Source organism: Fukomys damarensis, unplaced genomic scaffold (genome assembly GCF_012274545.1).
Source record: "Fukomys damarensis isolate Sample0158 unplaced genomic scaffold, DMR_v1.0_HiC HiC_scaffold_26, whole genome shotgun sequence".
Lineage (NCBI taxonomy): Eukaryota > Metazoa > Chordata > Mammalia > Rodentia > Bathyergidae > Fukomys > Fukomys damarensis.
In genome coordinates, this window is record NW_022900938.1 from 17,602,794 (window position 1) to 17,617,796 (window position 15,003).

The window sequence follows — 15,003 nt, forward strand, 5'->3', positions numbered from 1 at the left end:
TTCGACTCCTACAGAAGGTTGGCTAGTCACGAGTGTTGCCTTCCTCTTTACTGTGCTCAGACTTCCTGTTACCCAGCATGCTATGGGTCAGAAGACTTTTTCTCATTTTTTGTCATAGTTTTCCATGTGCTAAGAGTTATGAGATTTCTGCTGATTTCATGGGCATTGTTGTAACCTCCTTTGTAAAAATTCTAGGTAACGGAAACAGCAAGAGTGCCTGCACCTGTTGAGATTCCTGTTACTCCACCAACTTTAGTCTCGGTGAGTAAAGACATTGCTGGGCCCCTATGCATACGGAGTTAGGTCACTTCAATATGTGTTTTCAGAGTTTGGTAGGAAAATGGCATGAGTGAGTTTACGAATAATTTTACAAGTTTACAAGTAATTTTCACCCCATACTCTACTTGGCAAAGAGAAGAATTCTGTGTAGTGAGCATCCTTCATGTATTCAGTGGATTTAATGAGCTTCTTAATATAAGTCAGAGGGAGCTGTGGAGACAGAAAGACCAATCCAGTCCTCTTTGAAATCTTTCCCTTGCCATCAGAGAAAGCATACGTAAACAAGCCTCATAAAATAGAGAGAGGGATAAGCCCCGCTGTGGAAGGGACATCTGTCCCACAAGGGGACAGCTGCATTCCAAAGGCAGGGTCATGGCAGAGCACTGTAGAATGGTGGTATTTGCTGCTGTGCCTTCCAGCTTCCTTAGGATTTGAATATGTGAAGATGACAGCAGGCACAGAATTTTCCGATTATGTAGTATTAATCTAATTCCACCGCTGGGAGTTGGAAGTGCCTTCCATTAATTTCAAATTGGGAATATTCCAACTTCCAAGTCTCTGTGTTAGTGGTTCTGGAGTCCTGATTAAAAGGCAATTAAATATACAAGTTCAAACCCCACATTTGTCAAACCACGTACAGGTGATTCATGAATATGCACACTTATCATTACTTCTTTTTCTTCTCCCTTTAGGGCTTAAAAAATGTAACTGTCATCGAAGGTGAATCTGTCACCTTGGAGTGCCACATCTCTGGATACCCATCCCCTAAAGTGACATGGTACAGAGAGGACTACCAAATTGAAAGCTCCATTGATTTCCAGATAACCTTCCAGAGTGGAGTCGCTCGCCTTATGATCCGCGAAGCCTTCGCAGAGGACAGCGGGCGGTTCACTTGCAGTGCTGTGAATGAGGCTGGAACCGTTAGCACATCCTGCTATCTGGCCGTGCAGGGTCAGTGGCTGCCCTTTGCTGTCCTGAGCTCTTAACCTACTCCTTGCCCCAGTACAGATTCTGCACACCTGATATTGGTGTCCCTTTTTGGAATCGGGGGCAGGCTGTGGGGTCCACTTAACTGAAAGTGCTAAGCGGGGGTCACTCTTGAAGCAGACTGAACAGCTCACTTCAATGAGAAACTTTTGTCTTCTAGTGTCGGAAGAGTTTGAAAAGGAAACAACTGTGGCTGAGAAATTTACCACAGAAGAGAAACGGTGAGATGTTCTTTTGCCAGTTAGCTGCTGTTCTAGTACAGTTTTGCTGCTTTGTGCCCTTAGTATTAGTTAAGTTGCAAACCATAAGCTAACAGGAAGGGAATTCTCTTTCCAGCTTTGTCGAGTCAAGAGATGTGGTCATGACGGATACCAGCATCACTGAGGAGCAAGTGGGGCCCGGAGAACCTGCTGCACCTTTCTTCATTACAAAACCAATGGTGCAGAAGCTCGTGGAAGGCACGAGCGTTGTGTTTGAATGCCAGGTTGGCGGCAACCCAAAGCCCCATATCTACTGGAAAAAGTCTGGTGTTCCTCTCACCACTGGATACAGGTATTCCCATGGCTGAATGAGCGGGCTCTGTGAGAGCTGTGCAATACATGTGCGACCGAGAAAGTAGTAGACTTTCTTATCCCACCAGTTGCAAAATGCAGGATCCTCTATGGAGCCTTCAGAACTGTCCTAGGGGATTTCACATTTATTCAGAGTTTTATTTAGAAATAAAGCTATGTAACAAAAGTAGATGGAAACTGCATTTCTTTATATTCTAGTTTATTCACTGATAGAGTTATTAATACATTCTCTCTCCCAGAAAGAACTTAAGACAATTTTCAATAAAAACATGCAATAATTAAGTCACTAAAAAATAGAGGCTAAGTAATGAAGAAGAAAGCTATAAAAATCTACCCTAATAAATTTATTGCAATTGAGTCTAAAATTTAGTTCTGAATTTCCTGTGATTTTTCCTTTAAGTTACAAGAGTGCAACTTGATAGTCTAAAAGTACAGATGTCTTAATTTAATAAGAAATATAATTTTCTAGAGACTTGTACTAAATTCTTTAAAGGAATGTATTGTGATTATTCATTTGATTCTCAAAAATAAGGAACAAAGAGAAAATACCTGTTTTTTAAGTGACCTCATCATTTACTAACATTGAAACTACTTATTTTACACGCAGTAATATTTTCTTGTTATTAATTCTTTTTTAAAAAATCACACAATATCGAAATATTCTTTAACAATTTTAATTTGCTTCACCATCATTTTTCATGCCCACACATTTTCTCAGTTTTTAGCCAACTTATAGTAAGAGGGTATGGTAGAACTTAGTCATATGTTTGGGATCATTTTTATATCATAGATCCATTTACCAAAAAAGTCCAATTCTTTTACTCATGAAGGGTTATTTATGAAGGCTATTTTTATTTGTTTATTTCCATAAAGATACAAAGTAAGTTACAACAAACAAACTGGTGAATGCAGACTGGTGATTTCTATGACTTTTGCTGACGATGCTGGGGAGTACACTATTGTTGTTCGTAATAAGCATGGAGAAATTTCTGCATCTGCATCCTTGCTTGAAGAAGGTATGTGCATCTTTAAGTGGTTCATATGCTCACGATAAAGATGAAATGTGGTGAGGCGCTGTGCTGGCCGAGAGTCTATCACACTGCCCCTGTTCTGAGACTTCACCTCCCATCAGCCTCAGCTGCAGAGAACATGTTTGAACCCACGGGGCCTCAAAGGCCAAACTAGGGATGAACTTCTGAAGTCCGAATGACCGTTTCTATCTGGTGTAAAGGGTAGTTTCTGTCTTTCCCTCAAAAGATGCAGGGATTCTAGATCCAGTTGCCATCAGTCCAGGCAAATAAAGTATTAGCACAGACAGTTGTAAGCTGGAGGGCATGTGCTTTGCCTCTAAAGAGGCTTAGCTCCCTGCCTCCAGTGTGTTGTTGCCAGGCAAGCATGTAACAAGCTCAGTGTTGCTAGAGCTTCTGATGGTTTAAAGAAAAGCAAGAAATTAGGATTTTTAATATTCATAGTAAAAAAGCAGCCACACACACACATACCACAATGTGTCCACAGGTCACCATTGACTCTGGGGACTGCTCATATTTACAGTGGACCATCCATAGTCTGTCTCATTTGATTTGCTCAACACCCCCTAGAGAAAGTTACCTTATTTCTCCCATTTCACAGCTAAAATGCATAAGACTTGGAAAGGTAGGTGAATAATAATAACTGTATAGCAAATCAGAAAGACCTCTAGGGCAGATCCCAAATTAGTGACAATTAAAATTCTATTTATAATAGCTTGACTTGTTAGTGTAAATTTGTTTCAAAACTCAATCTACCAAGAAATTTGAAAGTAGAAATTCAGAAAATCTGGCCTTTTGTAATCAACTTTCCCTAGTGTATGGCTTGCTTGAATGAATAAGGATATAAATGCTTTTTACTAAGGACAGCAAACCTTAACTTATCCTTTTAAATCCTAGCTGATTTTGAATTACTGATGAGGTCCCAGCAAGAAATGCTTTACCAGACACAGACAACTGCATTTGTTCAAGAACCCAAAGTTGGAGAAATAGCACCTGGATTCATATATTCTGATTATGAAAAAGAGTATGAAAAAGAACAGGCCTTAATTAGAAAGAAAATGGCCAAAGATACTGTACTGGTCAGAACTTTTGTAGAAGACCAGGTAAGTGTAACTACAACTTAGTCCATTTAACAGATTACCCTTACCTCCCACAACACCCTATTTGTTTATTTGCTGGATGTTTTAATTTCCAAGTGATGGGTCAAGGTTAGGAGGCAACTACGTATTTGTAGGTTTGAGTTCACTGTTGACATGTTTCCTTAATCTTCGTGACATGTTGCGCCTGAAACATGGGAAACGGGGATTACATATATGCAGCAAAATATGACTTCAGGAATTGAGATTACATATATTCAGAAAACGATAACTGTCAGCACAACAAGATCCTTCATCCGTATGATGAACATGCCCCCAAAACCCTATACTATGCAAGTACCGCTTTACACAAGATGCTACAGCATCACTGGCAAGATTTAAAACCAAACCAAAACAAACAAAAATGTCGTCTGGAATCTTCTCCTAGTTAGAAAGTTCAGTCAGCCCCTAACTCTGAAACTAATACATACCCTTAAAGAATTTCTAACAGGATATATCTTTTTAACCATTTTTTACCACTTAGGAATTCCATATTTCTTCCTTTGAAGAGAGACTTATTAAAGAAATTGAATACAGAATAATAAAAACTACATTAGAAGAACTTCTTGAAGAAGATGGAGAAGAAAAGATGGCAGTTGACATTTCTGAATCTGAGGCTGTTGAGTCAGGATTTGATTTGAGAATCAAGAATTACAGAATTCTTGAGGGGATGGGTGTCACTTTTCATTGCAAGATGTCTGGATATCCATTACCCAAGGTAAAACATAAACATTTATCATGCACTCATAACTTACACTGTAACTGCTTTATCCAGATTTTATTCACAAAGAATATATAACACTCTTTGCAGATCGCATGGTACAAAGATGGCAAGCGCATCAGACATGGAGAAAGATACCAAATGGACTTTCTACAAGATGGAAGAGCTAGTCTGCGTATACCTGTTGTTCTTCCTGAAGATGAAGGAATCTATACTGCATTTGCCAGTAATATTAAAGGAAATGCAATTTGCTCAGGGAAATTGTACGTGGAGCCTGCTGCACCACTTGGAGCTCCAACTTACATACCCACCCCAGAAGCAGTGAGCAGAATCAGGTAAGACTTGTAATAATTTGAGCTTTATAGTACTTAAATTATATTAAAATATCAAACATCCTGTGGAAAATTGCTGCACTGTAGGGAAGCAAACAAACAAAAATACAAGAGCTGAAGTATCACAGAAATTTACCATAGACAATACCAATAAGTACCAAGATTTTTTTATTTCTTGGCCTTATAGAAGATGAGCAAAGAGTTTTCATCAAGTGTAGTACGCTATTCATTTTGCTAGTGCTATACCTGATACAATAATGACTTTTGTTTATTTGCATGTGATCTTTACAGATGTTAACCTTAATATATATATAATAACATAACAATTATTGGTGCTGTTTTTGAAAATGGGATCACCGAGGAGGATCCGGGAGCCTAAGAAATTTGCCTTAGTCCATCCAGCCTGTAACTGGTGGTGCCTGGATTCTAAATCAAGGCTGGTCTGCCTGAAACATATTGACAGGGTTTTGTTTCCAAATATAATTTATGTGTTTTTACTCCTTTTGGATAAAAAGTATATATTTTTTCTTTTTGTATAAATATATTTATTAGTTAATTTAACCAACCAATATTTATTAAGATACTGTGGTAGTGAAAACAAGAAGGCATAGTGGTGAGGGAATACAGTATTGAGAATTATTTCAAGGTTTTGAGCCTGGGCATGTGGATATGCTAAATGACTACTGACCAGGATTGAGGATACAGAGCTAATATAGCTTTGGGGACAAAAATAATTTGTGTTTGATTTTGGATCTTAGCATGAAATGCTTTCTAAAATGTGTAGTAATTCCTAAATAAATAACAGGTAAGACAGAAAGAGGTTTGTTTGCTTTGCTGAGTTTTCTGTATACCTCATGAAAATACTCTGTTTTGTTTTTGATTTTCAGGTCTGTGTCTCCACGTTCTGTGAGCAGGTCTCCCATACGCATGTCCCCGGCACGGATGTCCCCTGCACGGATGTCCCCTGCACGCATGTCCCCTGCACGGATGTCCCCTGGACGTAGGCTGGATGAAACAGATGAATCACAACTTGAGAGGCTGTATAAACCAGTCTTCGTGTTAAAACCTGCTCCTTTCAAATGTTTAGAAGGACAAACTGCCAGATTTGACTTAAAGGTTGTGGGTAGACCGATGCCAGAGACATTCTGGTTTCACAATGGTAAGTAGGATAAGCTTTTGCTCGTGAATCATTAAGCATAAAAACAGACCTATGTGTGTGTCCAACAGGAAAATACAACTATTTTAAATCTTGTTTTGTGCTTATTTTTGGTCAGGCGAGCAAATTGTCAATGATTATACCCATAAAGTAGTCATTAAAGAAGATGGCACTCAATCGCTGATTATTGTCCCAGCAACACCCAGTGATTCTGGAGAGTGGACTGTGGTTGCCCAAAACAGGGCAGGCAAATCTTCAATTTCGGTGACATTAACTGTGGAAGGTAAAATAAAATAAAACTAAAATTCCTTATTACTTGGCTTCTAAACAGGTATTTTCAGCCCTACTTGTTCTAAATCATGACTTTTCTCTTTCAGCTGCAGAGCATCAGATAAAACCAGCATTTGTGGAAAAACTAAAAAATGTCAACATAAAGGAAGGTTCCCGACTTGAAATGAAAGTCAGAGCTACGGGTAATCCTAACCCTGACATCGTGTGGTTAAAAAACAGTGACATCATTGTTCCTCATAAATTTCCAAGAATCAGGTAAGCTTGTTTGGTAATAATAAAATAAAGCTCGTTATACAAGTACAATAATCAAGGAAGCAATATCACCTCTATATTGATTTTTTTTCCCACTGTTTATAGGATTGAAGGAACCAAGGGAGAAGCTTTTCTTAAAATTGATTCCACTGCCAGCCAAGACTCTGCCTGGTACACTGCGACTGCTATTAATAAGGCTGGCCGAGACACCACGAGGTGCAAAGTCAATGTTGAAGTGGAGTTTGCAGAGCCTGAACCAGAGAGAAGGTTAATCATCCCCCGAGGAACATATAGAGCAAAGGAAATTGCAGCCCCTGAACTGGAGCCCCTCCATTTGCGATATGGTCAAGAGCAGTGGGAAGAGGGTGACCTCTATGACAAAGAGAAACAACAGAAACCGTTTTTCAAGAAAAAACTCACTTCCTTAAGACTGAAGCGCTTTGGGCCTGCTCACTTTGAGTGCAGGCTCACGCCTATTGGCGACCCAACCATGGTAGTAGAATGGCTCCACGATGGAAAGCCCCTGGAAGCAGCCAACAGGCTCCGAATGATCAATGAGTTTGGCTACTGCAGCCTTGACTATGGAGTTGCATACTCCAGGGATAGTGGTGTCATTACTTGCAGAGCCACTAACAAATACGGAACAGATCATACATCTGCTACCCTCATTGTCAAAGATGAAAAGAGTCTTGTGGAAGAATCTCAATTGCCTGAGGGCAGGAAAGGCTTACAGAAAATTGAAGAATTAGAGAGGATGGCTCATGAAGGTGCACTTACAGGTGTAACAACAGATCAGAAAGAGAAGCAAAAGCCAGACATCGTTTTGTTTCCAGAGCCAGTAAGAGTGCTGGAAGGGGAGACAGCTAGATTCAGCTGCCGAGTAACAGGCTACCCTCAGCCCAAGGTCAACTGGTACCTCAATGGTCAACTCATCCGCAAGAGCAAAAGGTTCAGAGTCCGCTATGATGGCATCCATTACCTGGACATCGTGGACTGCAAATCTTATGATACAGGGGAGGTCAAGGTCACTGCAGAAAACCCTGAAGGTGCGACAGAGCATAAAGTGAAACTTGAGATCCAACAGAGGGAAGATTTCAGGTCTGTCCTTCGGCGAGCTCCAGAGCCGAAGCCTGAGTTTCACATACACGAACCAGGAAAACTTCAGTTCGAAGTACAAAAGGTCGACAGACCTGTGGACACCACTGAAACCAAAGAAGTCGTGAAGCTGAAAAGGGCTGAAAGAATTATGCACGAAAAAGTGCCCGAAGAGTCAGAAGAGCTGCGTAGTAAATTCAAGCGCAGAACGGAAGAGGGCTATTACGAGGCCATCACTGCTGTGGAGCTCAAGTCCCGGAAGAAAGATGAATCTTATGAAGAACTCCTGAGGAAGACAAAAGATGAACTTCTTCACTGGACCAAAGAGCTCACTGAAGAGGAAAAGAAGGCCCTTGCCGAAGAAGGCAAAATCACTATTCCAACTTTTAAACCTGACAAAATTGAACTTAGTCCTAGTATGGAGGCACCCAAAATCTTTGAAAGAATCCAAAGCCAAACAGTAGGCCTAGGATCTGATGCACACTTCAGAGTCAGAGTTGTGGGGAAACCAGACCCCGAATGTGAGTGGTACAAAAATGGTGTCAAAATCGAGCGGTCTGACCGAATCTACTGGTACTGGCCAGAAGATAATGTTTGTGAATTGGTCATAAGAGATGTGACAGCTGAGGACTCCTCTAGCATCATGGTAAAAGCCATCAACATAGCTGGGGAAACCTCAAGTCATGCATTCTTACTTGTCCAAGGTAATTGGAAGTCTCACTGGGCCTGTCTCTATGTGTCCATGAATACCCATCAGTGTTTTTTTAAAGTTTCTTTGCCCCATTATTCAAATTGTGAATTTAATTTAATACAGTGTGCTTTCTTTTTCTTATAGCCAAGCAATTGATCACTTTCACACAAGAATTACAAGATGTTGTTGCTAAGGAAAAGGACACCATGGCAACTTTTGAATGTGAAACTTCAGAGCCATTTATCAAAGTGAAATGGTATAAAGACGGGATAGAGATTCATACAGGGGATAAATACAGGATGCACTCTGACAGAAAGGTTCACTTCCTCTCTGTACTAACCATTGACTCGTCAGATGCTGAAGACTACAGCTGTGTGCTTGTGGAAGATGAAAATATCAAGACAACAGCTAAACTTATTGTTGAAGGTAGAAAAATCATGATTTTTATCATTTCCTTAAGTTTTAAAACTACCTTTATTCTGTGATAATATTAGCCATGCAGTTTTCCTTTCACAAAAAGTTCTTTGAGAATTACATGTGGAATTATATTCGCAATTAAGAATTTTAACAGTTTGGATCTTTTGAAAAGCAGTATTGTTTTAATGCATCACTTTATACAGTTTTATTGAAACATAATTCTCTACTTTCAAAAATGATTTAAAACGTGAAATAACTTCTTAGTCTACCAGTACCTAAATACTAAGAATATTCCGGATAGTATGGAGAAGATGAGAGTGCTGTAAGAATTATCTCTCTCCTGAGTCTAGATGCATAACTCTCCCAAGGGATTAATTAAACCTCATTTATGCTTCAGGTGCTGTGGTTGAATTTGTGAAAGAACTTCAGGACATAGAAGTTCCAGAATCTTTTTCTGGAGAATTAGAGTGTATTGTGTCCCCAGAAAATATAGAAGGCAAATGGTATCATAATAATGTGGAGCTTAAATCTAATGGTAAATACTCAATTACATCTCGCCGTGGGCGTCAAAATCTTACAGTCAAAGATGTAACAAAGGAAGATCAGGGCGAATACAGCTTTGTCGTGGATGGGAAAAAGACAACTTGTCGACTTAAAATGAAGCGTAAGTCTTCCTGTTCCTGTCAGGCTACAGTAAACATCTCTGTGATTCATTGACAAAAATAATCATACCATTCTCTTTCTGCTATTTCACAGCCCGCCCCATTGCTATTCTACAAGGACTTAGTGACCAAAAGGTCTGTGAAGGTGACATTGTCCAGCTTGAAGTTAAAGTCTCCTTAGAAAATGTAGAAGGCGTCTGGATGAAAGATGGCCAAGAAGTACAGCATGGTGACAGGGTTCACATTGTGATAGACAAACAATCCCACATGCTGCTTATTGAAGACATGACTAAGGAAGATGCTGGAAACTACTCCTTCACCATCCCAGCCCTTGGTCTTTCCACCACTGGGCGCGTCTCTGTCTACAGTGAGTGTTACTGGCATGCTTTTCTATTTGCCTTAAGTGGGGTAGAGGACTTTAGTGAGCAGACATCTTAAATAAATGCATCATCTTCTTATTTGTGTCTATTTGTGCAGGTGTGGATGTGATAACCCCTCTGAAAGATGTCAGTGTGATTGAGGGTACCAAGGCCATCCTTGAATGTAAGGTCTCAGTCCCTGATGTGACTTCTGTTAAATGGTACCTAAATGATGAACAAATCAAGCCCGATGACCGCGTACAAGCCATTGTTAAAGGCACTAAACAGAGACTTGTGATTAACCGAACTCATGCTTCAGATGAAGGTCCTTACAAACTGATGGTCGGCAGAGTTGAGACCAGCTGTAATCTCTCTGTGGAAAGTAAGGATTATTCCTTTAAACTAATCATTATTTTAAGCATTTTAAACATTATACTTTCCCAGGGTGACAATAACTAATCAATTATTTCAATTTCCCCAGAAATTAAAATTATCAGAGGTCTCCGGGACATTACCTGTACAGAAACCCAAAATGTAGTCTTTGAGGTTGAACTGTCCCACTCAGGAATTGATGTCTTATGGAATTTTAAGGACAGCGAAATCAAACCCAGTGCTAAATATAAAATTGAAGCCCATGGGAAAATATATAAATTGACAGTTCTAAATATGATGAAAGATGATGAAGGAGACTATACATTTTATGCTGGCGAAAATATGACATCTGGGACACTTACTGTGGCAGGTTGGTACTTTCATCATTTAATCTAAGTTCTTAGGTAGGGAAGTTGTTTTGATTTAAGAAACTGTTGCCCATTTCCCCCAAATTTTCATGTTTTCCACTTCCATGCCTCTGCTTATGCTGACCTGTAAGTCAATAGTGTCCTCAAGCACTATAAAGTCATCTCTTCCATGAAGCCCTCCTTAATCCCCCAAGGATTAAAGAAAGATTTCTACTTCCTCCAACCCCAGCACCACCTTGTGTCATGGCCTGGCCCTTATACATACTTGTGTCTTCCCTCTTTCTCCTTCACACATCAGAATAAAATCCTTTCTCTTTCCGCACGCTTCCCATTATAGGTGATCAAAAAAGTTGGCTGAACTGAACTTTATTTAAGCTTCCCTGCTGCAAAGATTTACTTCTTAAGCACTTCTTTAAACTTAGCTTCTGTTTCTTTCATACTTTTAAATGAACCTATAAATACTTTAAATACAACTTACTGTAACTTTTTCTTATGGCATGAAGTAGAAATAATACCATTTGCATTCAGCAGAAATTCTTAGCTTTAAAGTGAAGAATTGAAAGTGTAAAGCAATGATCAACAAAAATCAGAAATCAATGTTAATTTTTTCAGTTTGTTACAATTTAAGCATAGAGAAATCAAGATATTGCATCCAATGAAGTTGTGTATGACATCTGATATACAAAGCAGGTCATATGAGAAAGTGTCATAAGTGGTTTATTTAGTATGCAAGTTTTCTGGTTTTTGCCTTACATGATAATATTTCCTAGCAGATTTGACCATAGAAATAACTGTAAAAATAAATCTCAGGTCTTGCACTGTGATAAGTTTAATATGAATTGCATCTGCAAATGCAAGAGAAAAAAATGAGTACCCATGTGATTTTACCCAACATTTTAAAAGTCCCCACCATAAACCTGATACTGCTAGGAACTCCAGACACAAAAATAAATTAGGTACAGTATTTTTCTTGAGGAATTCAAAATTTAGGAAGAAACATATACAGGCAGCTAAATTATTAATGCAGTTATTATTTCTTTGAGTGGATGTTGGAAGTGGACCAATGGGGGAAATTTTTATGGAAGAGATGACATTTGTCAACAGTGGAAGCATATTTAATGTCTCTTATAGAAACATTACTGCCTGGAAATTTTTATCTAGCAGATCTCTTTCCTAATCAAGTGTCTGACATATTCTCAGGAAAGCCTAAAGGACCAAATACAATGATTTAAAGAAGGAGAAATTGAATTAAAGTCCATCTGTGTGGCATGCTATGCATCATTCTTCTCAGAATTCTGTATTAAACAGTTGCTTTTCCTTTGCAAAATTTTCTTGATTTCAGTATCTTCTCTGGTTATTAGTTCTGCATGTGTAGAATAAGGGATCTCCATGCATAGGGCCGATAACAGATTTAACAGTGTTCAAAATCATGTCTTTTAAATGTAATAGTCGATATCATCCCAAGATGTCTTTATTCTGTAAATAATTTAAAGGACTCACACGTGTGCTTCCTTTGTCCCAAAGGCGGTGCTATCTCCAAGCCACTCACAGATCAGACTGTGGCCGAATCCCAGGAAGCTGTGTTTGAGTGTGAAGTTGCCAACCCGGATTCTGAAGGCGAATGGTTGAAGGACGGCAAACGCCTGCCTCTGAGCAACAACATCAGAAGTGAATCTGATGGCCACAGGAGGAGACTTATCATCGTTGCCTCCAAATTAGATGATGTTGGAGAGTATACCTACAAGGTGGCCACTTCCAAGACATCTGCCAAACTCAAAGTTGAAGGTCAGCGGTCTAATAGCAGATTTGCCCTTTCCAAATCATTTTGCTTTTTTAGCTGTTATAAAATGGTAAGACCATTTTTGATGACATAAACCTTCATTTCATAAAAATCATCATAATTTGCTAACTTTCCTTCAGAGCCACGTATCACCAGGCTGTGCTGTTTATCAGATATGTTGATATGATGAAACCATTTCCTAGTTTCTGTGAGACAATTAAAACCTTTAATTCTCCAATCCTCTTTTACCTTTCTCCAACCATGCTGTTAAACTATTAGATTATTACTGTTCAAACTTCCTCCCTGACAAGTGTAGAAAAATCACTGCACATTGTCTAACTGGATCCCAGGTTTCCATAAATCATCACGAGGTGTCTTTTTAAACAAGACACTGTGTACCTGTGGAAGTTTTGATAACCATTGCTTTGCAAGACCACTGGGCAATGATCTTGCTCAGGACTTGTTTTCCTTTCAGTCATCATCAGTTTTCTAAACCAATCATTAATTCAACTGCAGCTGTCAAAATTAAGAAGACTCTGAAGAACCTCACAGTGACAGAGACACAGGATGCTATTTTTACTATCGAGCTTACACACCCTGATGTCAAAGGTGTCCAGTGGATCAAAAATGGGGTTTTGCTGGAATCCAATGACAAGTATGATATCTCAGTCAAAGGAACAACTTATTCTCTGAAAATTAAAAACTGTGCCATTGTGGATGAGTCTGTCTATGGATTCAGGCTTGGAAGGCTGGGAGCCAGTGCCAGGTTACATGTTGAGAGTAAGTTGAGCAAAAACATCTTTACAAGCAGCCAACCGTGATTATCATTTCATTAGTCACATTACTGCATTTCTCCAACTTTCCCCATCAGCTGTCAAGATCATCAAGAAGCCGAAGGATGTGACTGCCTTAGAAAATGCCACTGTTGCCTTCGAAGTCAGCGTTTCCCACGACACAGTTCCAGTCAAATGGTTCCATAAGAATGTGGAGATTAAGCCGAGTGACAAGCACAGACTGGTCTCTGAGAGGAAGGTCCACAAGCTGATGCTGCAGAACATTTCTCCCTCAGACGCGGGGGAATATACAGCTATGGTGGGGCAACTGGAGTGCAAGGCTAAGCTGTTTGTGGAGAGTGAGTACCAGGCAGTCCTGAGGGTGCTGCTGTATTTGTTTGTTCTTTTGTTTTTGTTTTGCTTTATCTGTTTTTTTTAATAAAATATATTAACTGAAGTGCTCTCTGATTTTTCCCAAGCATTACATATTACAAAAACCATGAAAAGTATCGAGGTACCTGAGACCAAAACTGCCTCCTTTGAATGTGAAGTGTCCCATTTCAATGTGCCATCCATGTGGCTGAAGAATGGAGTGGAAATTGAGATGAGTGAAAAGTTCAAAATAGTTGTGCAAGGAAAACTCCACCAGCTGTTAATCATGAACACTAGCTCGGAGGACTCAGCAGAATACACGTTTGTCTGTGGCAATGACCAAGTCAGTGCCACCTTGACAGTTACCCGTAAGTAAATATATATGTATGGATGGATGGATGGAAATATATATGCATATGTAGAAACATTCATTATTCCCATGGTTATTCCATATCCAACACTTTTTCTTCCCGATCACTTACTCTACTCAAAAATTCTTGATTAAAACATCTACTGCATATCCTCTTACTGATGTGAGAACTAGTATCTCCACCTGGATAAAATTTCCAAGTGTAGTGGCATTGAAAGGCAGCCTAGAAAGATGCTTCTTTGTCTATGACTCAAGCTCTCTGTGCTGTGTCAACTGATCTAACCCTATGCGTGCAAGGATCCAAGTTCATATCTCAACACACATACTAAAAAACATTCCAGGTTTTCATTCTGCACCTATTATAATGGCCATGATCTTTATGTAGAATCTCCCTGGTGTTTTTCCTTTCCACCTTTGCAGCAATCATGATTACATCCATGCTGAAGGACATCAATGCTGAAGAAAAAGACACTATTACTTTTGAGGTGACAGTAAATTATGAAGGTGTCTCTTACAAGTGGTTAAAGAATGGTGTGGAAATCAAGTCAACTGACAAGTGTCAGATGAGAACCAAAAAGCTCACACACTATCTAAACATCAGGAATGTTCACTTTGGAGATGCTGCCGACTACACATTTGTGGCTGGAAAAGCTACATCAACAGCCACCCTTTATGTGGAAGGTACGGTATAAAAAATGCCATATCCACAGGAAAACTATTCAGCATAACATGTGAAATGTTGCTCTATCAGTTCATGAGTAGACAAATAAAATGTGAAATATCTCTACAATGGGATAACAATCAGTAATAAAAAGGAAATTCTGCTATGTGTTAAAATATGAATGAACATTGAAAACTTTGTTAAAGTGGAAGAAAAAGAGACAAAAGACCATATATTATATGCTTCAGTTTATATGAAATGTCCAGAATAAACAAATCTTTTGAGACATAAATCAGTGGCTGCCTGTATAGAGGGAGGTGATTGGAGGA

At 39.3% G+C, this 15,003-nt stretch overlaps 1 protein-coding gene across 1 annotated transcript in view; it reads left to right on the forward strand.

The window, feature by feature from the left end:
* The window catches only part of Ttn (titin), a 267,108-nt gene that overhangs the window by 22,523 nt on the left and 229,582 nt on the right, over positions 1-15,003 (forward strand). The window contains 22 exon segments of the mRNA XM_033756300.1: positions 196-261; positions 972-1,230; positions 1,427-1,487; positions 1,603-1,818; positions 2,712-2,854; positions 3,764-3,969; positions 4,487-4,720; positions 4,814-5,058; positions 5,943-6,214; positions 6,330-6,494; positions 6,589-6,757; positions 6,860-8,553; positions 8,685-8,966; positions 9,355-9,621; positions 9,714-9,986; positions 10,097-10,360; positions 10,460-10,720; positions 12,243-12,503; positions 13,015-13,278; positions 13,370-13,630; positions 13,751-14,011; positions 14,434-14,694. Of these exon segments, the coding sequence (XP_033612191.1) occupies positions 196-261; positions 972-1,230; positions 1,427-1,487; positions 1,603-1,818; positions 2,712-2,854; positions 3,764-3,969; positions 4,487-4,720; positions 4,814-5,058; positions 5,943-6,214; positions 6,330-6,494; positions 6,589-6,757; positions 6,860-8,553; positions 8,685-8,966; positions 9,355-9,621; positions 9,714-9,986; positions 10,097-10,360; positions 10,460-10,720; positions 12,243-12,503; positions 13,015-13,278; positions 13,370-13,630; positions 13,751-14,011; positions 14,434-14,694 (6,385 nt within the window).